This window comes from Bos javanicus, chromosome 19, assembly GCF_032452875.1.
Source record: "Bos javanicus breed banteng chromosome 19, ARS-OSU_banteng_1.0, whole genome shotgun sequence".
Lineage (NCBI taxonomy): Eukaryota > Metazoa > Chordata > Mammalia > Artiodactyla > Bovidae > Bos > Bos javanicus.
The window spans coordinates 38,802,732-38,829,941 of record NC_083886.1 but is presented as its reverse complement, the minus strand read 5'-3'; the positions used below and the strand labels follow the sequence as shown (position 1 = coordinate 38,829,941).

Here is a 27,210-nt window from a genome sequence, read left to right as displayed (position 1 = left end):
CAAGCACACAAACCAAAAAAACCCCAAGACACTTGACATGTCTCAAACATTTCATAATAAAGAAAGAGCAAAGGAAGGAAAAGACTGAAACATCAGTGCAATGTTGCTGGCACAGCCTCCGTGCACGCGGGCCACCAGAGCCTTTAGTCTCACCACGTTGCACGATCTGATTCATTTATATGTCGAGAATGTACTGTCCCTCTGCTGTGTGCGAAGCCCACAGTTAAACTTTGGGGATGTGTTGACCAGGATTGTTGGTTGAAAAAAGGAGAAATGGATTCTGGCTGGCTTATGTTAAGAGGGAATCTGTAGGAAAGATGTTGGTACTTTCCCTTATCCATAGGTGGTAGGATGACCAGGTTGGGAAATCAAGACCCAGGGGAGCACAGAATGGCTGGGCAGGGTTTCTCTTTCTTCCCCTAGGAATCATTTATGAGTTACAGTGGAAAGCGTACTGTAATAAGGAATACCATTTAAGGACTTGAATTCTGGAACAGGCTGGATGGCAAGTTGCTTAACGTCACAGACTTCCGTATCTTCATATGAAAAACTAACAGTTTATTACAGTAATAACAGTTTATTACAGTAATAACAGAGTTTATTACTGTAATAGGTTATTTGTAAGAAAACATGCGAAGAGCTAGCAACTCATACAGGGCCTGACGTATAGAAGCACTGCGAAAATGTTACCTACTGTTTTGCTTGGTTTATTATTAACATTATCATTCTTATAGTTCCTCATGGGCAGTACAGGATACAGTAAGAGGGACTTCCTTGATGATCCAGTGATTAAAACTCCACGCTTCCACTTTAGGGGGCATATGTGTGACCCCTGGTTTGGGAACTAAGACCACATCCTACATGCCATGCAGTTTATCCAAAAAGAAACAAAACACATAAGTAACCTAAATAGTAGATTGTTACCAGTGCTATGGAGGTAAATTAAAATATCATGGTCGATGGCATAAAGTTTAATGGGACAACGAAAGAAGGTTACTTATTGTCTATCACGATCCCCCATGAAAAAGAGCAGATCCAGAAGGAAGAATTAACAATGTCCAAAGCCAGAGTAGGTTACATGACAGGAAAACAGGCCTTTCCTGATGGCTGCATGACAGGAAAGCAGGCCAGGACCGTTGTGGCCTAGCATGTCAAGGGGAGGCTTGAGGCATGAGCCCAGAGAGGCCATTGGTGACAGCCATGGTAAGCCAGCAGGTGCATTTTGCTTTCTGGGTAATGCAAAGCATTGAACAGTTTTTCTTGATTTGTTTGTAATTTATTGTGGCTGCACTCGGTCCTCTTGCTGCGTGTAGGCATTCTCTGTCTTCGGTGAGCAGATTCTATTAGTTGCTCTGACTTCTCCTTGCAGTGCCTTCTTGTTGCGGAGCGCGGGCTCCAGAGCACACGGGCTTCAGTAGTTGCAACTCGCAGGCTCAGTAGTTGTGTACAGGGTTAGTTGCACTGCTACGTGTGGAATCTTCCCGGACCAGAGATCCAACCCGTGTCCCCTGCATTGGCAGGTGGATTCCTAACCACTGTACCACCAGGGAAATCCTTGAACAGTTTTTAAAATTGGCGACTTATTCTATGAGACAGGTGCATGCTAAGTTGCTTCAGTCGTGTCCGACTCTTTGCGACCCCATGGACTGTAGCCTGCTAGGCTCCACTGTCCATGGGATTCTCCAGGCAAGAATACTGGAGTGGGTTGCCATGCCCTCCTCCAGGGAATCTTCCGGACCCAGGGATTGAACCTGTGTCTCTTACATCTCCTGTGTTGGTAGGTTCTTTACCACCAGCAGCCCATTCTATGCGATACTTTCATATGTAAAATACCACTGTGGCTTTTCTGTGGAGGATAAGCTGGAGGGAAGGTAAAGGGAAGGCAGGGACATCAGTTGAGGTGCTGGGAAGAAGCTAAGCATTTTCTACTGCTGTGACAATTGTATGTGCCGCTTTGATGACCCCAGGCTTTACTGCTCAGTTAACTGAGCCTAAGTCTTGAATTAAGGAAGGGAAAAGGGGACTCTCGCCCTTGCAGGTTTGATTTCGAGAATGAGCCACTACCCCAGACTCCATACAAACGGAAGACTCCCCAGAAGACGGAAGAGCAGCAGAAGGGAGTGTTGGCGGTCAGGAAGCCAGTGCAGTGTGCAGGGGATCCTGCTGGGGTTTGAGCCCTCGGCCCCCACGGCTGTGCAGGGAGCGTGGGGCTCAGTGGTTAACATGCTGCCAAGGACCGGCTGCATCCTCCGTGTCTCAGATCGGCGACCTTGGGCAAGCAGTTTAACTTCCTCTGTGGGGGCCATAGGTATGGGGTGGAATGGTGATAGCACCTCAGGTTGACATTTAGCACCGAAGAATTGATGCTTTTGAACTGTGGTGTTGGAGAAGACTCTTGAGAGTCCCTTGGACTGCAAGGAGATCCAACCAGTCCATTCTAAAGGAGATCAGCCCTGGGATTTCTTTGGAAGGAATGATGCTAAAGCTGAAACTACTTTGGCCACCTCATGGGAAGAGTTGACTCATTGGAAAAGACTCTGATGCTGGGAGGGATTGGGGGCAGGAGGAGAAGGGGACAACAGAGGATGAGATGGCTGGATGGCATCAGTGACTCGATGGATGTGAGTCTGAGTGAACTCCGGGAGTTGGTGATGGACAGGGAGGCCTGGCGTGCTGTGATTCATGGGGTTGCAAAGAGTCCGACACGACTGAGCGACTGAACTGAACTGACTGAAGGTGATCCATGAAAAGCCTGAACAACCTCAGTGAAATTATAAAGGAGATATATATTAAAAGGAGATAAGAAAGGAGATAAGAAAAAGATGTAAATAAACCTATGACATGGTAAGCTCTGGCACATGCAGAATGTGTACCCTGGCCCTGGGCCCCCGTAATACCCTCTGCCTGCCTCCTGCCGGGAAAGCCTGCTATTTGCCTCCTGGTCTCTGTTTGGTGTCACTGTCTGTGAGGTCCCTGTGCTCAGGGACTGTTAGCTCCTGGCACAGAGCAGGGCTATCAGGCATCTGTTAGCGGATGGTGGGAGGGGAAACACGTAAGACGGCTCCATCTCTGGGACGGCACAGGGCTGCAGAGAGAGAGAGAAGTCACAGAGCCCTCAGGAGAGGGCCCCAGGTGCGCACAGGGCATAGTGGGGGAAGGGAGAGCAGGAAGGGAGCTTTGAAGAGATCGGAGCCGGTAACACGGGAACAGGAAGGGATAAGAGGAGGTACTAGTTGGGAGTGTGGGCTCGTCTGGAGGAATCTGGGCAGAAGGAGTCACAGAAGGGACAGATTTCAAACAGGAATGGCCAAGGACTGGCTATGTTCTCACCTTCCCCTCCTTCGCCTGTTTGAAATGCCCAGCTCTCTTGGGATTATACCTGGCAATCCAGGTATGAACAAAAATGGCCCGATAATGATAACTGACATGAACTGGGTCTAAGGCCAGTAAGGAAGTAGCTGGGTGGGGAGACTCAGTGCAGGGCAAGGCAATGAGTCACGCACAAAGGTAAGTCTGGTCTAAATAACATCTCTCACTGAGCTTATAGGATTATAGAGGAGGATAGAGTGTGTTCTCCCCTGGGGTCAAGTGGCTACTCTCTGAGTTATAGCCTCCCTGCACCACCATTATCGGGGTGCATGGAACCCAGCATTGAGTGCACATGGGCAGTCTGTGGCCTGGGGAGTGTTTTCAGCAAATTGCATGGAACTCAAGAGTTCCATCCCCAGCTCAATGATAATAGTAGTCAGAGGGAGGGATGTGGTAGGGTTTAGGAGGGAGGTCTGAGAATTAAAAAAAGAACATTCAGGAAGAAGGTGACATTCAAGCTGGCCTGCCCTCTTCTACTGAACCGATAACCTTGTGTTCTAGTTATTGGAGTTTGGCTCTGGGTTCTCACCCTTCCCAGAAAGGGACTTTACTGATATCTTTGTCCTGGGTTTAGCACAAGGCTGGGCAAATCAAGGAAGGAATGAATAAGAGGCAAGGGGTGATGTGTGACTCTAGACTGAGCTCTGGGTGTGGCTCATTCCTTGAGGGAAGAAAAGTAATTTGGAGGAGGAAGCATCAGGCATTAAATAAGAAAGGGGAAAGAGCTCCCTTCATTTATTTAGTCAAAAAAGCAAGATGCAGAGGGTTTGTACAGTGTGTTACATTTGTGTTTAAACAAGGACGGGGTGTTTCTGTGATTGTGTGTGTGCGGAGACATGTTTATATATGTTGAAGGGAGGAGGATGAACAGTGATGGTGTTTAACAGTGGGCTTTTGATAGTAGCTTGTAGCATTTGCTTATTTCTGTGGTTCAGTAGTCACACTGTGGCTGATTTCAAGCCATGGACAAGATATCACTGGATTCCAGTTATAAAATATCTCCACCATTCAGATACAATAGAGGAAAATAACCTCCAGAGTAGAGATAATAGGAAGATGTAGTAAAATAATTAGGAAGTAGTGAGTTTTGACTGCTTTTCAGCTGTGTCCCATAATTTAATTTTTGTTAATGACTGCGTTTAAAAGCTGGCTTGCAAAATTCCTGAAAATTCAACAGTTGACTGCACTGTGTGGGTGCCGGCTGGCTCTCCCACACCACTGTTACACATGAATATCCATGGCTCGCTGTCCCTTTGTGGTGGGCAAGTGATTTTGCCTCCCAAGCCCTTTTCACACACAGTTTCCAAGCTTCCTGACGGACAGTGGGCTGGGCCACGTCACTGAAGCACCTGCATTCAGTGGCCGGTGTGCTGGCTACCAATTTAGGGGTATCCAAGAGGCCCAACCTGGACACGACTGAGCAACTTCACTTTCGCTTTTCACTTTCATGCATTGGAGAAGGAAATGGCAGCCCACTCGTGTTCTTGCCTGGAGAACCCCAGGGACGGGGGAGCCTGGTGGGCTGCCGTCTATGGGGTCGCACAGAGTCGGACACGACTGAAGCGACTTAGCAGCAGTAGCAGCAGCGGCAGCAAGAGTCTCAACTCTGGGAAAAGTTTTCTGCCATTCAGTCCCCTCAGAAAGAAAGATCCTGCTTGAGGCCAACGGTGTCCTCCTCACCCAAGTCCTTCAAGGGCTCGTTTCCGCCTCCAGTCTGAGGGATTCCCCACCCCACCCTCCTCCCCACCCCTACCCCACCCCCCCACCCCCCCCACCCCACACCACCCCCCCGCCAACCTCAGTTGTAATCACACTCTGGATAAACTACTCTCAGATGCACAAACTCCATTTGCTGTCTCACTGTTCCTTTCCACACTGCTGACAGTCCAGTGGCTTCTTGCTGGAATGAGGCAGGTCTGGAACTTGTGGGATGGATAGGACTCAGCCCTGGGTTTTTAATGTGTCAATACAGGTGTAAGCCAAGCTATCAGAATTTGGGTACTGCATTCCAGTAGATATCAGCTGAGTGGGACCAGCCAACTCTCAGGCTGGGAGCCTGGACAAAGACACTCTAAGGGCCTACCCAGATCCTCCTAGCCCTGTTCGTAGCAAAACACACCAATTAACAAACATTGCTTCCACATTCTCTGTTTCACACACTCTCTTCCTCTGAGTTTCATTTGTCTCTCTCAGCTCAGCAAGTACAAACTTATCTGGCCAAGATCAGGTTCCCCAAAGACTTTCTGTCCCAGCACACCGAGGGGAATAGGGGACTCTACAGCTCTTTGGTAACAGCAAGTAGAGATTTTTCTGGGGGTGTTGTGGGGGAGCTGGGTAATAGAAAAGATGTTATTCCATATAATTTTTATATCATTAGATAAGCACACATAATCACATACTTATGTGTGTGCATACCTATATAAATGTATACTACTGGGGGTTTATGTATATATATATATATTTTTTTTTTTTTTTTAGTTGCACTGGATCTTTGTTGCTTTGTGCGGGCTTTCTCTAGTTGCAGTTCAGTTCATTTCAGTTCAGTTGCTCAGTCCTGTCTGACTCTGCAACCACATGGACTGCAGCATGCCAGGCCTCCCTGTCCATCACCAGCTCCCAGAGCTTACTCAAACTCATGTCCATTGAGTCACTGATGCCATCCAACTATCTTATCCTCTGTCATCCCCTTCTCCTCCTGCCTTCAATCTTTCCCAGCATTAAGGTCTTTTCCAATGAGTCAGTTCTTCGCATCAGGTGGCCAAAGTATTGGAGTTTCAGCTTCAGCATCAGTCCTTCCAATGAATATTCAGGACTGATTTCCTTTAGGATGGATTGGTTAGATCTCCTAGCAGTTCAAGGGACTCTCAAGAGTCTTCTCCAACACCACAGTTCAAAAGCATCAATCTTCGGTGCTCAGCTTTCTTCATGGTCCAACTCTTAACATGCATACATGACTACTGGAAAAACCATAGCTTTGACTATATGGACCTTTGTCAGCAAAGTAATGTCTCTGCTTTTTAATATGCTGTCTAGGTTGGTCATAACTTTTCTTCCAAGGAGCAAGCATCTTTTAATTTCATGGCTGCAGTCACTATCTGCAGTGATTTTGGAGCCCAAGAAAAGAAAGTCTGTCACTGTTTCCATTGTTTCCCCATCTATTTGCCATGAAATGATGGGACCACATGCCACGATCTTCATTTCTTGCATGTAGAGTTGTAAGCCAACTTTTTCACTCTCCTCTTTCACTTTCATCAAGAGGCTCTTTAGTTCTTCACTTTCTGCCATAAGGGTGGTGTCATCTGCATATCTGAGGTTATTGATATTTCTCCCAGAAATCTTGATTCCAGCTTGTGCTTCCAGACCAGTGTTTCTCATGATGTACTCTGCATATAAATTGAATAATCAGGGTGACAATATACATCCTTGACATATTCCTTTCCCAATTTGGAACCAGTTCATTCCATGTCCGGTTCTAGCTATTGCTGCTTGACCTGCATACAGATTTCTCAGGAGGCAAGTAAGGTGGTCTAATATTCCCATCTCCTGAAGAATTTTCCAGTTTGTTGTGATCCACACAGTCAAAGGCTTTGGCATAGTTAATAAAGCAGAAGTAGATGTTTTTCTGGAACTCCCTTGCTTTTTCTGTGATCCATCGGATGTTGACAATTTGATCTCTGGTTCCTCTGCCTTTTCTAAATCCAGCTTGAACATCTGGAAGTTCTCTGTTTACGTACTGTTGAAGCCTGGCTTGGAGAAGTTTGAGCATTACTCTGCCAACGTGTGAGATGAGTGCAATTGTGCTGTAGTTTGAACTTGCTTTGGCATTGCCTTTGGATTGGAATGAAAACTGACCTTTTCCAGTCCTGTGGCCACTGCTGAGTTTTCCAGATTTGCTAGTAGCAGTGAGTGGGGGCTACTCTTGGTTGCGGTGAGCAGGCTTCTCACTGCAGTGGCTTCTCTTGTTGCAGAGCACAGGCTCTAGGTGCCCGGACTTCATCAGTTACAGCTCTAGGGCCTAGTTGTATATTTTTAATGTAATTAGTACCATAGGAACAAATCACTCTGAAATTTGCTTTTTCCTTCAATGAGTTTTTTTCCATTTGAAACAGGAAGTTTATTTAAATGATAAGATTTTTTGACTTCCCTGATGGTCCAGTGGTTAAAAATCTGTCTGCCAGTGCAGGGGGGTGTGCATTCGATCCCTGGTCTAGGTAGCTTCCACATGCCACGGGGCAACTAAGCCCAGGCGCCATAATGCAGCAAAGACCCAGCACAGCCATAAATAAATAAAAACAAACAACAAGAGGTTTGACTTGGTGGAAAACTATCCAAGATTCATTTCTTTTCTAGTAATTCATCCTTCCTTAAATACAGATTGCTCTACCTGTAACAGCTATGTATAAAAGAATTATAAAATTATCCTTGGTTTTACGATGATAAATGAAAAACATTAAAATTCTCCAATAGAGGGACTTCCCTGCTGGTCCAGCAGTTAAGAATCCACCTTGCAATGCAGGGGACATGAGTTTAACCCCTGGTGAGGGACTAAGATCCTATATGCTGCAAAGAAGCTAAGCTTGCTTGCCATAACTGCTGAGCCTGTGCACCGCAACTAGAGAGTCCATGTCCATGCGCCCCAACAAAGATCCTGCATGATAAACTAAGACCTGACGCAGCCAAATCAATGAAATTAAAAAATAAAATTCTCCAATAGATCAAAGTATGCAACGACTTTTATCTTGTTGTGTTAAACATTGAAAGCAAAATAACTTACTGAATATAAAGACAAGAGCTGAGTGAGCCTGCTGCTAATGGAGAAAGGGATATTTTCACATAACCAGTATTCCCCCATCCCATCTCCATTTGATGTTGATCAAAACATACTATTGGCTATTTAGTTTTAAAAAAATTGAACACGTGGGAATTCCTTGGGTGGTCCAGTGGTTAGGGCTTCATACTTCCACTAAAGTGGCCTAGGTGCCATCTCTGGTAGGGGAACTAAGATCCCACAATCCCCTCATTTCAACAATAAACAAACAAGCAAACAAATAAATAAATAAGCATGTGCACACACACCAGGAATGGGGAAGGGGAAAATGAAAGAATAAAGAGAACAATACTGTAGTGATCGGGAGGTGGTAGAACCAAATTGGAGTTTTTCTGATTTCTGCGATGGCTCCTTGATCTGGAGGAACAAAGCAGCAGGTTTCCTTTCTAGTGGACAGCCCCTGTCTGCTACTGGGACGCTTCAGTGGCATCTCCAGCCTCTATGTCCAGCTGTATGTGTCTTTCTCATTGATTGGCTGCCCATCAAATGAGAGTCTGATCTGCCTCATGGGCAAACCCTGCCAGTCACATAAACTTCCACTGGTTTGCTGAGTGGTGTGTGCCTCTTCATCTCAAATGGCCTGCTGCCTTCAAACCCTGTGATTGCCAGTTCTCAGTTTTGACTCCTTCCTTTGGATTTTTGTGGGTCAGCTCTGAGTCTCCTGTTGCTGCTTCACAAAAGAGGAGGTGAGAAGCACCAGGAGACACTGATATGTTTTTAAGAGTTATCTATACATCTAGTTTGTTCTTTTTAATTGCTATACAGCTATGAGTAAGAATGCATTGAATTTTATTAAGCCATTCCCCTATTGAAAGAGACTCTGATTTTTATAAAATTTTTATGATTACAATTTCATAATTTATAATATTACATTGCACTTACATTCTTTCCTTCATTTATTAAGATGTGTATAAGGATGTTCATTTCAGACAGTGCTGAAACAAATCTCCTTATATGCACGTCCTATTGTTGATAACTGCAGGTTTCTCCCCCTACCTATAACATCTGAATTGTTCGACCACAGGATATGCTAATTTCTGCTTTTAGTAAATATGGCCAGATTGCCTTCAAGAGGACCTACATTAACTGACACTTTCATGAAGAGTCGGTAAATGTAGTGCCTTATTTATATATATGCTTGTGGGCTAAGTCGCTTCAGTCATGTCTGACTCTTTGCGACCCAATGGACTGTAGCCCGCTAGGCACCTCTGTCCATAGGATTCTCTAGGCAAGAATACTGGAGTGGGTTGCCGTGCCGTCCTTTGGGGGAACTTCCCAGCCCGGGGATGGAACCCATGTCTCTTAAGTCTCATGCATTGGCAGGCGGGTTCTCTACCACTAGCGATACCTGAGACGCCCTGTTTATATATATACCCTCTACCTAATCAACACTCGTTATTATCAAATTTTAAAACTTCAAGGAAAAGGTGCTGGTTTTTATTTATTCATTTGACTCACCATCTCCATAATGTGCCTGCTCAGTAGTTGCTGCTTTCGAGTTTAATTACCCCACAGCATGGGTTCTTAGTTCCCTGACTAGGGATTGAACCCATATCCTGTGCAGATTCTTAACCACTGGACCATCAGGGAAGTCCTCTTTTTTTTAAATTAATTAATTAATTTATTTAGGGCTGTGCTGGGACTTTGTTGCTTTGTGTGGGATTTTCTCTAGTTACAGCTGGTGCAGACTACTCTCTGTTGCAATGCACGGGTGGCTTCTCTTGTTGCGTAGTTGTGGCCTACAGGTTCAGACAGGTTCAGCAGTTGCGGCTCACAGGTTCAGTTGCCCCGCAGCACGTGGAATCTTCCCAGACCAGGGATGGACCTTCTGTTCCCTGTGTTGGTCGGCAGATTCTTATCTACTGCACCACCAGGGGAGCCTGCCTTGTTGTTTTCTTCAAGTTTCATTTCCGTGACTAATGTTGAAGCTGAATGTGTTCCATATATTTACTGGCCATTTGTATTTCTTCTTCTGTTAATTACCTATTTCTGTCTCTTTCACCTTTTAAATTTTGGCTTTTTCATGTTCTCATAAATACTTAAGTAGTCTAATCTTTCTTCCGGGTAATCTTGATGATTTCCATGTTTAAGTGGATCCCTGAAGCCTCCATTTCAACTGTATTACCTTAGTCCCTCAAATAGTCAATATCACTGGGTTGTCCTATATCCTTGACTGAAGGTTGTGTTATGTCCTTGACAAGAAAACCATCTGAAAATTGTCATTGTGTTTGCTCTGAACATATTGAGACATCATCAACTCCGAGATAAAGTTTGTTACATATTTTATTTTTTAGTTCAGTGTCAGGAAGTTTGACCCCATTCAGTTGATCTGCTTTGCCCTTTTGATAATAAATCCAGCACATGGATTGTCAATTACTTTGTACCCTGGCTACCAGGAAATTTGATGTGACTTTGGTATTTCCAAAAAAACACTGGCTTGACTGATATGACCTAATCATTTTTTTTCTTTTTCATTGTGATTTTTTTAAATTTTTTAAAAAAAAACTTATTTATTTTGGCTGTGCTGGGTCTTCGTGGCTGCACGTGGGCTTTCTCTGGTTGGGGAGGGCAGGGGATATGCTCTCTAGTTGCAGCGCATGGGCTTTTCATTGTGGTTTCTCTTGTGAAGCGCAGGCTCTAGGCACATGGGCTCAGTAGTTGCGGCACAGGGGCTTAGTTGCTCCAAGGCATGTGGGATTTTCCCGGATCAGGGATGGAAAATGTGTCCCCCTGCATTGGCAGGTGGTTTTTTTGGGACCCTGTGGACTGTAGCCAACCAGGCTCCTCTGTTCATGAAGTTCTCCAGGCCTGAGCAGGTTGCCATTTCCTCCTCCGAGGGATCTTCCCGACCCTGGGATCGAAAGGATAAATAAACGTTCTCACTCTGGGTGTTGTTGGAATTTATGCCTGGAACTGCTGTACTTGCCTGGTGGTCATGACAGAAGAAAGTCTTCAGGCAAAGCTGACACCATCAAGGGGTAACTAGCAGGTATTCAACCTAGAAATTTGGCTATCTCACCAGAAGACTAACCAAACTGATCACACGGATCACAGCCTTGCCTAACTCAGTGAAACTATGAGCCATGCCGTGCAGGGTCACCCAAGATGGATGGGTCATGGTGGACAGCTCTGACAAAATGTGGTCCACTGGAGAAGGGAAAGGTAAGCCATTTTAGCATTCATGCCTTGAGAACCCCATGAACAGTATGAAAAGGCAAAAAGGTATGACACTGAAAGATGAACCCCCCAGGTTGGTAGGTGTCCAATATGCTACTGGAAGAGAGCAGAGAAATAGCTCCAGAAGGAATGAAGAGGCTGAGCCAAAGCAGAAACAGTCCCAATTGTGGATATAACTAGTGGTGAAAGTAAAGTCCAATTGCTATAAAGAACAGTATTGCATAGGAACCTGGAAGGTTAGGTCCATGAATCAAGGTAAACTGGACATGGTCAAACAGGAGATAGCAAGAGTGAACATCGACATTTTAGCAATCAGTGAACTAAAATGGACAGGAATGGGTGAAAATAATTCAGATGACCATTATATCTACTACCGTGGGCAAGAATCCCTTAGAAGAAATGGAGTAGCCCTCATAGTCAACAAAAGAGAAATGTAGTACTTGGTTGCCATCTCAAAAATGAGAGAATGATCTCTGTTTGTTTCCAAGGCAAACCATTCAATATCACAGCAATCCAAGTCTATGCCCCAACCACTAATGCTGAAGAAGCTGAAGTTAAACAGTTCTATGAAGACCTACAAGGCCTTCTAGAATTAACACCCCCAAAAAATGTCCTTTTCATCATAGGGGACTGGAATTTGAAAGTAGGATACCTGGATAACAGGCAAAGTCAACAGATATCTAGAGTAACAGGCAGGTTTGGCCTTGGAGTACAAAATGAACCAGGGCAAAGGCTAACAGAATTGAAGATGTAGCTCAGATCATGAACTCATTACAAAATTCAGACTTCAGTAGAAGAAAGTAGGGAAAACCACTAGACCGTTCAGATACGACCTAAATCAAACCCCTTACAATTATGCAGTGGAAGTGGCAGATTCAAGGGATTAGATCTCACAGGTGCCTGAAGAACTGTGGATGGAGTTTCACAACACTGTACAGGAGGCAGTGATCAAAACCGTCTCCAAGAAAAAGAAATGCAAAAAGGCAAAATGGTTGTCTGAGGAGGCCTTACAAATAGCTAAGAAAAGATGAGAAGTGAAAGGCAAAGGAGAAAAGAAAAGATACACCCATCTGAATGCACAGTTCTAAAGAATAGCAAGGAGAGATAAGAAAGCCTTCTTAAGTGAACAAGGCAAAGAAATAGAGAAAAACAATAGAATGGGAAAGACTAGAGATCTCTTCAAGAAAATTAGAGATACCAAAGGAACATTTCATGCAAAGATGGGCACAATAAAGGACCGAAATGGGTATGGACCTAACAGAAGCAGAAGATATTAAGAAGAGGTGGCAAGAACACACAGAAGAACTGTACAAAAAAGATCTTCATGACCCAGATAACCACGATGGTGTGATCACTCATCTAGAGTCAGACACCTTGGGAGTGTGAAGTCAAGTGGGCCTTAGGAAGCATCACTACAAACAAAGCTAGTGGAGGTGATGGAATTCCAGTTGAGCTATTTCAAATCCTAAAAGATGATGCTTTGAAAGTGCTGCACTTAGGGGCCTTGTTCACCGAAACTTGGTCTCCCCATGTCGCTCTGTCTCTCAAATTCTGGCTGAGTCTCCATCTGGAGCGCAGAACCTGCCATGCTTGCTAATTATGCCTGGGCTTCTAAGATCCGACCGGGGAGGCCTCAGTGTCTCCTCTCCTTCAGGAGAACAGAAGGACGCCGCAGCCTACAAAGAAGGCCGCAGTACAGTACACAAAAGGCAATGGACCCGACTACCCAGCACCAGCCTATGACTGCTTCTGAAACAATGCGGGAGGAAGAAGAATACAAGGTCCTGATGTCCTTGTCCCTCATCACCACTCCAGCTGTAAGCCCTCATCTATAGGATCCCCTGACTCCTCATGGAAGAAGGCACAGTCCTCGAGGCACAAGCCTGTTCTGTTCTGTCTCCCCTCGCCGGTTGAGGATTAAAGCCACCTTTCTATTTCCTCCAAAAAAAAAAAAAGAAAGTGCTGCACTCAGTATGCCTGCAAATTTGGAAAACTCAGCAGTGGCCACAGGGCTGGAAAAGGTCAGTTTTCATTCCAGTCCCAAAGAAAGGCAATGTCAAAGAATGTTTAAATTACCGTACAACTGCACTCATTCCACATGCTAGCAAAGTAATGTTCAAAATTCTTCAAGCTAGGCTTCAACAGTATGTGAACTGAGAACTAACAGATGTACAAACTGAATTTAGAAAAGGCAGGAGAACCAGACATCAAATTGACAACATCTGTTGGATCATAGATAAAGCAAGAGAATTCCAGAAAAACATCTACTTCTGCTTCATTGAGTATACTAAAGCCTTTGACTGTGTGGATCACAACAAACTGTGGAAAATTCTGAAAGAGATGGGAATACCAGACCATCTTGCCTGCCTCCCAAGAAACTTGTATGCAGGCCAAGAAGCAACAATTAGAACCGGACAAATGGAACAACGGACTGGTTCCAAATTGGGAAAGGAGTATGTCAAGGCTGTATATTACCACCCTGTTTATTTAACTTATAGGCAGAGTACATCATGCAAAATGAAGCACAAGCTGAAATCAAGATTGCTGAGAGAAGTACCAATAACCTCAGATAGGCATATGACACCACCCTAATGGCAGAAAGCCAGGAGGAATTAAAGAGCCTCTTGATGAAGGTGAAAGAGAAGAGAGAAAAAGTTGCTTTAAAACTTAACATTCAAAAAACTAAGATCATGGCATCTAGTCCCATCACTTAATCACAAATAGATGGGGAAACAATGGAAACAGTGACAGACTTTCTTTTCTTGGGCTCCAAAATCACTGCAGATAGTGACTGCAGCCATGAAATTAAAAGATGCTTGCTCCTTGGAAGAAAAGTTATGACTAACCTAGACAGCATATTAAAAAGCAGAGACATCACTTTGCCAACAAAGGTCTGTTTAGTCAAAGCTATGGTTTTTCCAGCAGTCATGTATGGATGTGAGAGTTGGACTATAAAGAAAGCTGAGCACCAAAGAACTGATGCTTTTGAACTGTGGTGTGGAGAAGACTCTTGAGAGTCCCTTGGACTGCAAGGAGATCCAACCAGTCCATCCTAAAGGAAATCAGTCCTGAATATTCATTGGAAGGACTGATGCTGAAGCTGAAACTCCAATACTTTGGCCACCTGATGCAAAGAGCTGACTCATTGGAAAACACCTTGATGCTGGGAGAGATTGAAGGCAGGAGGAGAAGGGGAGCACAAGATGAGATGGTTAGATCGCATCACCAACTCAGCGGACATGAGTTTGGGTAAACTCCGGGAGTTGGTGATGGACCGGGAGGCCTGGTGTGCTGTGGTTCATGGGGTCGCAAAGAGACACAACTGAGTGACTGAAAACAACAACAGCAACAGAAGACCCCTGTCTGCCGATGGTCCTGTCTTCACTTCACGAAATACACACCAGGCAACAAAGAAGAAAGGAGCTTGAAAGAGCAGCAGTGTGGGAAAAAAGAAGTAGTAGTCCTATCTACATGTTCCCTCATACCATACAAGGTAAGGGTGTTCCCGTCCTGCGCCTGAGAAGAGAGAGTGTTTCATGTGGACGGTCCCTCTCACTCAGCTCCCTCTGTCCCCTCAATTCTCTCCCCTTTTCCCTCTTGGAGGACACACAGTCCAGTGTATCCCAGCCCCTTCCTGAGAAACTTCAGCCCTGGACAAAGGAAAGGCAGGTTCTGCTCCTTCCAGTCCTGAGGCAGGGAGTGTCAGCACTCCCCCTGTATCCCCTGCACATCCTGTCTGCCCTCATGGACCTTCCCTTCCACAGCGACAGTTCTTTACCTCACACACCTGCACCCTCCCACTGAGACCTGCTCTTCTGTGGAGGCGTGCTGGCCTCCTGGAGCAGGACAAAAACGGGCAGTGGTTGGGAATGAACAGCTCTGGGGGTGGCCCTCAGTTGATGGTGGGTAGGAGTTAGTGGCACCCCACTCCAGTACTCTTGCCTGGAAAATCCCATGGACGCAGGAGCCTGGTAGGCTGCAGTCCATGGGGTCGCGAAGAGTCAGACACGACTGAGCAACTTCACTTTCACTCTTCACTTTCATGCATTGGAGAAGGAAATGGCAACCCACTCCAGTGTTCTTGCCTGGAGAATCCCAGGGACAGGGGAGCCTGGTGGGCTGCAGTCTATGGGGTCGCACAGAGTCGGACATGACTGAAGCGACTTAGCAGCAGCAGCAGGAGTTAGTGGATAAATACCCCAGCTGTCTCATTCGTGGTTAGGAGAACTCTGAGACAGGTTCTGTTCAGGACTGAACCCAACTGCTCGCAGCAGTCCCATGAGCTCATAGTTCACCCTTGTGGGCTTCCTCCCCTCACCCTGCCTCTGCCTACGCTTCTTAGAATTGTCACCCAATAACACTATGTCCTCAAAAGCTGCTCGGCGTCTGCTTCCTGGAGAACTCAAGTTCTTTGTTCTGCTTTATTTATTTTTATTTTATTTTGAATATTTGTATTTATTTATTTGGCTGAGTGGAGTCTTAGTTGCCACGTGTGGGATTCTTTTTTTTTTTTTTTTTTAGTAGCATTCCCTGCTGCTGCTACTGCTGCTGAGTTGCTTCAGTCATGTCCGACTCTGTGCAATCCCATAGACGGCAGCCCACCAGGCTCCCCCGTCCCTGGGATTCTTCGAAAGTGAAGTCGCTCAGTCGTGTCTGACTCTTTGCGACCCCATGGACTGCAGCCTACCAGGCTCCATGGGATTTTCCAGGCAAGAGTACTGGAGAGGGTTGCCATTGCCTTCTCCGACCAGGCATCAAACCCAGACCCCTTGCCTGCATTGGTAATGAGGAGTCTTAGCCACTGGACCACCAGCTAAGTCCCTGTTCTGTTTTTGAAAAAACCCAGACATTTCAGGATGTGGTCAAATAATTGCCAGTAATATTCCCCTCTGTGCAGTCTTTGATGAAATTAGGGTCTTAGAGTGTGGTTTGACAAGGTGAGAAAAAGAAGTGGGTTCCCCAATTTTCTCACACTCTACTAGCTTTTACTGCTAGTTTGGAGTCTCCTGTTCTTTTCTTTTCCTTTTTTTTTTTTAAATTTAAAAGCATTTTAAAAAAGTCAAATAATATGTGTATACTGTTTCAAGGCAAATGATACTAAAAGACCTAACCCCGCTCCCTACTTCCCAGTCCTACTCCTCAGAGGCCACTATCCTCATCTAACATTTCGAGCTGTTTCCTCTGGAATTATCACCATATTTCTAAGTAAAATGCTTATACTGTTAACTCCAAATTTCTCAACATTAGACATTATCCATTTTGCTTGTTATAGTAGATGAACATAGTTCAGTTCTTGATTTCTCCTCTTGTACACTTTCACACTCTGTGTAATTTTTGGTTAATTCAACATTTAATATTTCCATTTTATGACTGAATGACTGTGCCTCCCAGTTAAGCCATATGTTGTTGTTTGTTGTTCAGTCGATAAGTCATGTCAGACTCTTTGTGACCCCGTGGACTGCTCTCCTGTCCTTCACTATCTCCTAGAGTTTGCTTAGATTTGTGTCCGTCGAGTGGGTGATGCTGTCTAACCACCTCATCCTCTGTCATCCCCTTCTCCTCCTGCCTTCAGTCTTTCCCAGCATCAAGGTCTTTTCCAGTGAGTCAGCTCCTCACATCAGATGACCAAAGTATTGGAGCTTCAGCATCAGTCCTTCCAATGAATATTCAGGGTTGATTTCCTTTAGGATGGACTGGTTTGATTTCATCCTTGCAGTCCAAGAGATTCTCAACAGTCTTCTCCAGCACCACAGTTTGAAAGAATCAATTCTTCAGCTCTCAGCCTTCTTTGTGGTTGAACTCTCACATCTGTACATGACTACAGGAAAATGTGTGTGCGTGTGTGTGTGTGTGTACGCGCGCACGCGTGCGCTTAGTCACTCAGTCATGTCTGACTCTTTGTGACCCCATGGACTGTAGCCCACCCAGCTCCTCTGTCCATGGGGATTCTCTAGGCAAGAATACTGGAGTGAGTTGCCATGCCCTCCTTCAAGGGATTGAATGTTATGCTTTAAGCCAGCTTTTTCACTCTTCTGATCTTTCACCTTCATCAACTCTGTAGTTTCTCTTCACTTTCTGCCTTTATAGTGGTATCATCTGCTTATCGGAGGTTGTTGTACTATATTACATTTCCTTTCTTACATTTCCTTTTGTATGTAATGCTTCGGTTTGCCTGGAATTAACTGTCTCATTCTTTCATTTGTTTAGTTTTCTTTCTATTTACTACTAATTCTATGACTACTTCCTCCTTTCTTAATCCTATTTGTGGTTGAGAATATTTCTTTTATACCAAAGGTAACATTCTATATGGGTTGCCTTGGTTTCTCAGGAGTCTTCCCTGGTGGCTCAGATGGTAAAGAATCAGCCTGCAATGCAGGAGATCTGGGTTTGATCCTTGGGTTGGGAAGGTCCCCTGGAGAAGGAAATGGGGAACCATTCCAGTATTCTTGCCTGGAGAATGCCATGGACCGTGGAGCCTAGCTGGCTACAGTCCTTGGGGTCGCAAAGAGTCGGACACAACTGAGGACCTAACACACACACACAGCCCTCTATACAGATGGGTTTCCCTGCTGGCTCAGCGATAAAGAATCCTCATGCAATGCAGGAGACCCGGGTTCTATCCATGGATTGGGAAGATCCCCTGAAGAAGGAAATGGCAGCCCACTCCAGTATTCTTGCTTGGGAAATCCCATGGAGAGAGGAGCCTGGTGGGCTACAGTCCATGAAGTCACAAAGGAGTCAGACATGACTTAGGGGCTAAACAACAACAATATCCTTCTATACATATACAAGTTTCTCTTACTATCTGAATGTAGACAGTTTCTATGAAATTTTTCATAAAATGAAATGGTGTAAAGCGAAGAAACAATTACCTCTGGACGCATCTTGCTAATGGAATGCACAAAATAAATTGAGATAAAGCACAGATGCCAAAGCTACAGTAGCTTGATGCTGAGATGCTGCGTGTAGTTCCCAGGAAAGGAGCCTGGTGGTGCCACTCTTACTGCCTGGGATGCCTGCTGCCTCAGTAATTTTTGTTGTTCAGCCACGCAGTCGTGTCCAACTCTTTGCGACCCCATGGACTGCAGCACGCCAGGCCTCCCTGTCCCTCACCATCTCCTGAAGTTTGCCCAAGTTCGTGTTCACTGGATCGGTGATGATGCCTCAGTAAGAGCCGCAGATGCTGAGTGCTGTCGTATTATTATTCTGCCGTTCTTGGTGGCATGTGGAATTTTAGTTCCCCAACTAGGGGTTGAACCTGGACCATCGGCAGTTTGAGAGCGCTAACCAGTGGACCACCAAGGAATTCCCCTTCACTTTTTTTGTTTTGTTTTGTTTTGGCTGTGCTGGTTCTTCATTGCTACATGGGCTTTTCTCTAGTTGCGGTGAGTGGGGGCTACTCTCTACATGCGGTGCGTGGGGTTCTTATTGCGGTGGCATGGGCTCTAGGGAGTGTGAACTCAGTAGTTGGGGCACATGGGCTTAGTTGCCCTATGGCACGTGGACCAGGTGTTAAATACGAGTCGCCTGCACTGACAGGCAGATTCTTTACCCCCAGGAAGGTCCTGCTAGTTGTGGTTTTGATTTTGAATGTGCTTTGTTGTAATCTGCTTCAATTCTTTGTAGAGTTAGAGGTTGGCGAGAGGAGCAGGAATAAAGGGGCGAGAGAATGGAGGGCAGATTGGGACCATCTATGAATGATTCCTCCCCATTGGCAGCACAAAGCTCTGGGTACAGATATCACTTTAAGAACTAACCAGGGACAGGTGTCAAGGCAGCTGCTAATGGTTTTGTTTCCCTACAGAGAAGGGCTGCCTCGCCCACCACCCCTGCTGGCTCAGGCCAACCTCCCTTTTGGGTACCCGGTCCACGGAGTGGAGGTGATGCCCCTGCATACAATTCCCATCCCGGGTAGGTACCGCTCCACTCAGAAGACTGAAACAACTTTCTTCTTATTCCTTCTCAAGCGAAAGGTGGGAGCAGAAGGCAACAGTCATTCATGCTGTGTATCCAGCACAGTGCACAAAGCTTGACATGACTTCATTTAATGTTGGTCTCACTCTTTCCATCACTGGGAATCACCCTTAGTAGCTGTGACCTCCATGGGGATCTGAGATAACATAGAAGAGGACAGAAACCTAGGTGCCTTGAGGAACCTTAGGGTGTAGTGGGCTGCTCGGTGTCCTCCAGCATCAAAGCATGAGCCCGCCTCCACAGAGTGCATAGGAAAAGGATGTCTATGCCAGTTAAAACTCCCCTCCACGACTGGTTTTTACACACTCTTCTAATTAGTTCAGCGTCACTTCTCTGTGAGGTAAATATTATTTTGCCAACTTCACAGATGAGTTTAGTAAGTTATCTAAGAGCGCATAGGGAGGATATGTTTGAATTAGAGCTTGAATTAGTCATAAGAACAGAGATAGATGCTAAAGTGAAAAACATTTGGGATAAATTGCTAGTGTTTTTGAATAGTCATTTAAAAAGGATTTGCCAATTTGCATAGCTCTTTTTCTTTCATTGTGGATAAATACACATAACATAAAATTTATGATTTTACCCATTTTTAAGTGTCCAGTTCTGTAGCATTAAGTATATTTACATTGTTCTACAACCAGCATCCATCTCTAGAACGTTTCACCCTCCCAACTGAAACTCTGTATCCATGTAACATTAACTCCCTTTTGCCCCTCAGCCCCTGGCAACCACCATTCTATTTTCTGTCTCTCTGAATTTGACTATTTAGGGGAACTCATATATGGATGATTCATTATTTATCTATTGCTTTCTTCCCTTCAGTACCAGAGATATCTGGAAGGGACTGGATTAATTCACAGCACCCATCCAAAACTGACGGTGGGCAGCAGAGGCTTTAGCACCACCAGAGTTTGAGGAGGACCATGGGACGCCATCTGATGGAGCCCTGGGAAGGGGGGGTGGCCAGCAAACACCCTGGGTAGGTGACACTTGAGATGACTCCAGAGGGACATGTAGGAGTCAGACAGGAAGGTGAGGGCATCCTCTCAAATGGTGTTGATTGTCCTTTTCCTTGTGTCCTCCAGGTCTCCAGTTTGAAGGACCAGACGCTCCCATCTATAAGGCAAGAGTCCCCTTCCCAGCTTCCTTTAGCTCTTGGCATTCTGTCCTTGGCTCACTACCTATGCTTGCTTCTCCCCAGTGGTGGCTGGTCTCAGATTTTGACAGAACCTCTATCCTGATTAAATATTAGACATGAGTCCACGGTGGGGAGTGGGGGAAGGGTACCTATAGAAGTCATGAATTTTCCAGCCATGGGATGGCTGAAGTTCCAGGGAGGACTTCCAAAGAAGTGACCACCAAGGCTCCTGCTGGCTTCAGCTCAAGGGGAAGCTGCTGCCACAACTGGGCTGTGTTGCCTCTGTTTGGATCAGCACCAGCAAGGTGGATGCTCTGGGCCTGTCCTTCTTTCGCTACTTAACACAGCTCCAAATTAAGGTCGCTGCAAGTATGTCTGAGGGGTGGGATGCAAATTGCATTCAGAACCCTAACTGAAAAGGAGTCTGGGAAGTGTAGTTTTAGTTGTCCCAGGCAGAGGCTGGAATGGGCGGTGAGGGAGCTGCTCTGTTCTCCAGAGGACACCTCTGCCCACCTCGCTCCCAAGTACCCTCACCCCCCTCCTCCCTCCCCCACCTTTGTCACTTTCTACTGTTACTTTCTTCATGGCTCTTATCATCCCCGAAGTACTTTATATGTGTCATGATATGCTTATTGCCACTCGTCCCCACTAGAACGCAAGCTTTTTGAAGGCAGGAAGTCAGTCTGCTCTTTTCCCAGGACCTGTAGTTTGGATCTCAGAGTATCTGTTGATTGACTAAAGCATTTTTAGCAGGAATGACATTATCCAGGTTGTTGTTGATCAGTGGCTCAATCATGTCCAACTCTTTGTGACCCCGTGGACCACAGCACACCAGGCTTCCCTGTTCTTCACTATCTCCCAGAGTTTGCACGAACTCATGTCTATTGAGTCGATGGTGCAATCCAACCATCTCTTCCTCTGTCGTCCCCTCCTCCTCCTGCCTTCAATCTTTCCCAGCATCAGGCTCTTTTCCAATGACTTGGCTCTTGGCATCAGGTGGCTAAAGTACTGGAGCGTCATCTTCAGCATCAGTCCTTCCAATGAATATTCAGGACTGATTTCCTTTAGGATTGACTGGTTTTATCTCCTTGCAGTCCAAGGGACTCTCAAGAGTCTTCTCCAACACCACAGTTCAAAAGCATCAATTCTTCAGCATTCATCATTCTTTACAGTCCAACTCTCATATCCATACATGACTATGGAAAAACCATAGCTTTGAAAATACAGACCTTTGTAGGCAAAGTGGTGTCTCTGCCTTTTCATATGCTGTCTAGATTTGTCATAGCTTTTCTTCCAAGGAGCAAGCGTCTTTTAATTTAATGGCTGCAGTCACCATCTGCACTGATTTTGGAGCACAAGAAAATAAAATCTGTCACTGTTTCCATTATTTCCCCCTCTATTTGCCATGAAGGGATGGGATCGGATCCCATGATCTTCTTTTTTTGAATGTTGAGTTTTAATCCAGCTTTTTCACTCTCCTCTTTCACTTTCAAGAGGCTCTTTAATTCCTCTTCACTTTCTGCCATTAGGGTGGTGTCATCTGCATATCAGAGGCTGTTGATATTTCTCCTGGCAATCTTGATACCAGCTTGAGCTTCATTCAGCCTGGCATTTCACATAATGTACTCTGCATATAAGTTATCCAAGTTACTTTTCCTAAAGATAACTGGCTGTTGCAGAAGACAAAAAGGCAAGGGAAGAGAATAGCAGTGGGGATGAAGAGAAGTAAATGGATTTTATCTACATGTTGAAGGTGGACCCAAAAGGACTCACTCATTGATTGACTGCAGGTGTCGGGGAAACAGCAGGACAGGAGTGACTTCTGTTGGGGACTTGAACAGCTGAGTGGGTAAAGGTTCTATTCACAAGGCAGGGAAAACCATGGATGGGGTGGAAAACAGGTTTATCGAAAACAATCAATAGATCAAGTTTTGAAGATCGTGAAACTTCCTAGCAGAGCAATCAGCCAGGCAGCTGGATCTCAGAGAGATAGGAGCTAAAGATGTGCATCTTCAAAGCATCAGCATATGAATGGTATTAAAGCCAATGCCTCTAGTGAGAAAGGTTCAGTTCAGTTTTGTTCAGTCGCTCAGTCGTGTCCAACTCTCTGCGACCCCATGGACTGCAGCACGCCAGGCCTCCCTGTCCATCACCAACTCCCAGAGTTTACTCAAACTCATCTCCATTGAGTCAGTGATGCCATCCAAGCATCTCATCCTCTGTCGTCCCCTTTTCCTCCTGCCCTCAATCTTTTCCAGTATCAGGGTCTTTTCAAATGTCAGTTCTTTGCATCAGGTGGCCAAAGTATTGGAGTATCAGTTTCAACATTAGTCCTTCCAATGAACACCCAGGACTGATCTCCTTTAGGATGGACTGGTTGGATCTCCTTGCAGTCCAAGGGACTCTCAAGAGTCTTCTCCAACACCACAGTTCAAAAACATCAATTCTTTGGCACTCAACTTTCTTTATAGCCCACCTCTCACATCCATACATGACTACTGGAAAAACCATAGCCTTGACTAGGTGGACCTTTGTCGACAAAGTAATGCCTCTGCTTTTTAATATGCTATCTAGGTTGATCATAACTTTTCTTCCAAGGAGTAAGCGTATTTTAATTTCATGGCTGCAATCACCATCTGCAGTGATGTTGGAGCCCCCCCACCAAAAAAAAAGTCAGCCACTGTTTCCACTGTTTCCCCATCTATTTCCCATGAAGTGATGGAACCAGATGCCATGATCTTAGTTTTCTGAATGTTGAGCCTTAAGCCAAGCTTTTCACTCTCCTCTTTAACTTTCCTCAAGAGGCTTTTTAGTTCCTCTTCACTTTCTGCAATAAGGGTGGTGTCATCTGCATATCTGAGGTTATTGATATTTCTCCCAGAAATCTTTTTTTTAGATTTAATATAAATTTATTTATTTTAATTGGAGGCTAATTACTTTACAATATTGTATTGGTTTTGCCATACAACAACATGAATCCACCACGGGTGTACATGTATTCCCCTTTCCCAGCAATCTTGATTCCAGCTTATGCTTCCTCCACCCCAGCTTTTCTCATTGATGTACTCTGCATATAAGTTAAATAAGCAGGGTGACAATATACAGCCTTGATGTACTCCTTTTCCTGTTTGGAACCAGTCTGTTGTTCCATGTCTAGTTCTAACTGTTGCTTCCTGACCTGCATACAGGTTTCTGAAGAGGCAGGTCAGGTGGTCTGGTATTCCCATCTCTTTCAGAATTTTCCACAGTTTATTGTGATCCACACAGTCAAAGGCTTTGGCATAGTCAATAAAGCAGAAATAGATGTTTTTCTGGAGCTCTCTTGCTTTTTTGATGATCCAGCGGATATTGGCAATTTGATCTCTGGTTCCTCTGCCTTTTCTAAAACCAGCTTGAACATCTGGAAGTTCACGGTTCACGTATTGCTGAAGCCTGGCTTGGAGAATTTTAAGCACTACTTTACTAGTGTGTGAGACGAGTGCAATTGTGCGGTAGTTTGAGCATTCCTTGGCATTGCCTTTCTTTGGCATTGGAATGAAAACTGACCTTTTCCAGTCCTGTGGCCACTGCTGAGTTTTCCAAATTTGCTGGCATACTGAGTGCAGCACTTTCACAGCATCATCTTTTAGGATTTGAAATAGCTCAACTGGAATAAGAAAGGTTAAGAAGGGAAAAGGACTCAGAACCAATCCCTGAAAAACTCTCTTTGGAGGTCTGATGGATGAGGAGGACTTGGCAAATGGAATTCAAGGAGCCGCCAGCAGGGGTAGGAAGAAGTCTTTAAGGATTGTATCCTGAGCCTTCCCTGGTGGCCCAGTGGTTAAGAATCTGCCTTGCGATACAAGGGACACTGGTTTGATCCCTGGTCTGGGAAGATCCCACATGCCTCGGGGCAGCTAAGCCCTGTGCACCACAACTCCTGAGCCTGTGCTCCACAACAAGAGAAGCCGCTGCAGTGGGAAGTCCACCCGTGGCAAGGAAGAGTAGCCCCCACTTGCTGTACCTGGAGAAAGCCCACACACAGCAACAAAGACCCAGCACAGGCAAAAATAATTACAATAAAAATAAACTAGTGAAAAAAAAAAATGGTATCCTGCACAGCAAGAGTTAAGAATATTTCAGAAGTTTCCCTTGAACACACCAGGTCTTAGGACTATCTTCCTTACTGAAGCTGAGGCAGTAACTCCTGCAGAGTTACTCTACATTTCAGGGGCACTATCTATCCTCTCATCCTTATGTGCTCTGCCCCCTGCTGGCCATCCTGGGTATGTGCTGTTCTTTGCATTTAGTCTTGCTGTCTCATCCACCCTAGGTCACCCTGAAAGCTTCTCTGGGGACACTGAACACCCTCGCTGACACCCCAGACAGTGTGGTGCAGGGCCGAGGCCAGAAGCAGCTGACCGTTTTGACCAGTAGCCGGAAGGTTTTGAATTTCATCCTCCAGCACGTGACATACACCAGCACAGAGTACCAGCACCACAGGGTGGATGTGGGTGAGAGCCTCTCCTTGGATGACAAAATGCTTAGGGACCCAGAAAAACACCACCAGCCCTCGAAGTCTTCCTCCTCCCAGAAGCCTGCCTCCCTAGCTCCTATTTCTAACTCTAAACACTGAACTTTCCAATTACTGTCTTCAGTAATATCCCCCCACTGCCATTGACCCCACAGGACAGGCAAATGGCCGCTCGTCTCTCCATGAAGGCAGATCATTCGTGCTGTGTGCCCAGCTCTGTTCCTCATTCTCGGCAGCGAGCAGAGCTGAAGATTTCAGCTGCAGTAGAGAGGGTGCAGTCTGTGCCCCAGTGTCTTGTCCTGGGCACTCACCAGAAAGTAGGGTGTGAGGAAACCTGCAGTTGGGAGGGCAGTAGCTTTGTCTTTCTCCTCCCATCCCAGCCCCAGAATTCCTTAGTGTCTGCTGACACTAAGGGCAGCCCCAATTTCTTTCTGGATGAATTAAAGGCACTCTTTCCCATTTTGAGCAGCTCCACAGGATGCATTCCCAGGACACCCACCCACACACAGAATGAACTGTGGGACAGATTTCCCATGAACACAAACTAGGGAGAGAGTTCCCTCCACCTTCAGGTGTTCAAATGTTTATCACAGAATGACCCTGAGAGGTCAAATGAGGCAGGTCGAGTTTTCCTGGTTTTGTAGATGGTGAAGGAGATGAATGATTTACCCAAGGTATTTCAGATGATAAATAACAAAGTCAAACTTAACCCACCCCTCTGATGCCAAGCCCACTTCACCCTACAGAGCCACATGGGGAAGAAATGTGAGTTTCAGAGGCAGTCAGTGGGTTGCCCCAGGGACACAGCAAGTCAGGAGCTCAAATGCCGTAGACTCCACGCTGTCCTCAATCTCCTCCCACCAATCTCTCATTCCCCCATCTCGTTGGCTTCCTGGGCAGCATGGGGAGTGACCCAGACGCAGTACACAACTCTGACCTTATTTCTCCCTCCAGTGAGTCTGGAGTCCAACTCCTCAGTGGCCAAGTTTCCAGTGACCATCCGCTTTCCTGTTATGCCTAAGTTATATGACCCTGGACCAGGTAAGGCCCTTGTTCCTGGGGCTCCATAGTGGGTCCTATAGACTACTGATGAGATTCAGAAGGGATCCTCTCTGAGACAGAGTAGGAGAATAATTATAAAAACAGAGTGGTCCTGGACGAGGAATAGATATATCAATAGCATCAAATTAGAAATCTAGAAATAGACAAGTTGAAATTTTACCATATGATAAAGGTAATTTTTCAAATTAAAGAGGGGAAAAGATGGATTATTCAAGAAATCATGTGGGATAACTGTGTAGCTATATGGAGAATGACAAGTTGAATATATCTCACAGCTCACATCAAGATAAACTCCCAATAGAGAAAATCCTGATTTTTTATAAGTATTCAAAATACGGCTCCCCTGGTGGCTCAGAATCACCTGCCAAGCGGGAGACCCTGGTTTGATCTCTGGGTTGGGCAGATCCCCTGGAGAAGGAAATGGCAACCCACTCCAGTATTCTTGTCTGGGAAATCCCATGGACAGAGGAGCCTTGCAGGCTACAGTCCACGGGGTCCCAAAGAGTTAGCAACTAAACAATAACTAGAAAAAAGAAAAAGGAATTTAAAAACAACTTTGGATTATAAGATTTTTCTAAATGTGACACAAAACCCAAAGGCCATAAAAGACTGGAAACATAAAATACATAACAATTTTTAATTGTTTTTCTTCTTTATGGCCTCTGACATGGCTTTCGGGATTTCAGTTCTCTGATCAGGGATCGAATCTCGTCCCTTGGCAGTGACAGCATGGAGTCCTAACCACTGGACTTCCAGGGAATTCCAAATTTTTAATAATTTTTTTGGACAGAAATCTACCATATGCAAAGTCAAAGGACAAACTGGGGGGAAAATACCTTCAACACAAAGTCAAAGATCTAATTTTATTTAAGAGCATTTGTGAGGACTTTACTGGTTGTCCAGCGGTTAAGACTCCATGCTCCCAGCGCAGGGGGTACTGGTTTGACTCCTGGTCAGGGAACTAAGATCCCACATGCTGCACAGTGTGGCCAAAGACATAAATAATTTCTCACTGTAGTCCTATAAAGTAGGTTGTTGTTGTTTCATCTCTGTGTCATGTCCGACTCTTTGTGACCCCATGGACTGCAGCATGCCAGGCTTTTCTGTTCTTCACTATCTCCCAGAGTTTGCTCGCTCATGTTCACTGAG

The 27,210-nt window shown here is 45.4% G+C and overlaps 1 protein-coding gene across 5 annotated transcripts in view; it reads left to right on the top strand.

The window, feature by feature from the left end:
• B4GALNT2 (beta-1,4-N-acetyl-galactosaminyltransferase 2 (SID blood group)) overlaps positions 1-27,210 on the top strand; it is a 79,006-nt gene that overhangs the window by 37,019 nt on the left and 14,777 nt on the right. For all 5 annotated transcript variants that reach the window (XM_061391452.1, XM_061391451.1, XM_061391450.1 and 2 more), the window contains exons 4-7: positions 19,179-19,285; positions 20,434-20,471; positions 24,799-24,979; positions 25,954-26,040. In XM_061391452.1, the coding sequence (XP_061247436.1) occupies positions 19,179-19,285; positions 20,434-20,471; positions 24,799-24,979; positions 25,954-26,040 (413 nt within the window). The remainder of the gene's footprint in view (positions 1-19,178; positions 19,286-20,433; positions 20,472-24,798; positions 24,980-25,953; positions 26,041-27,210) is intronic.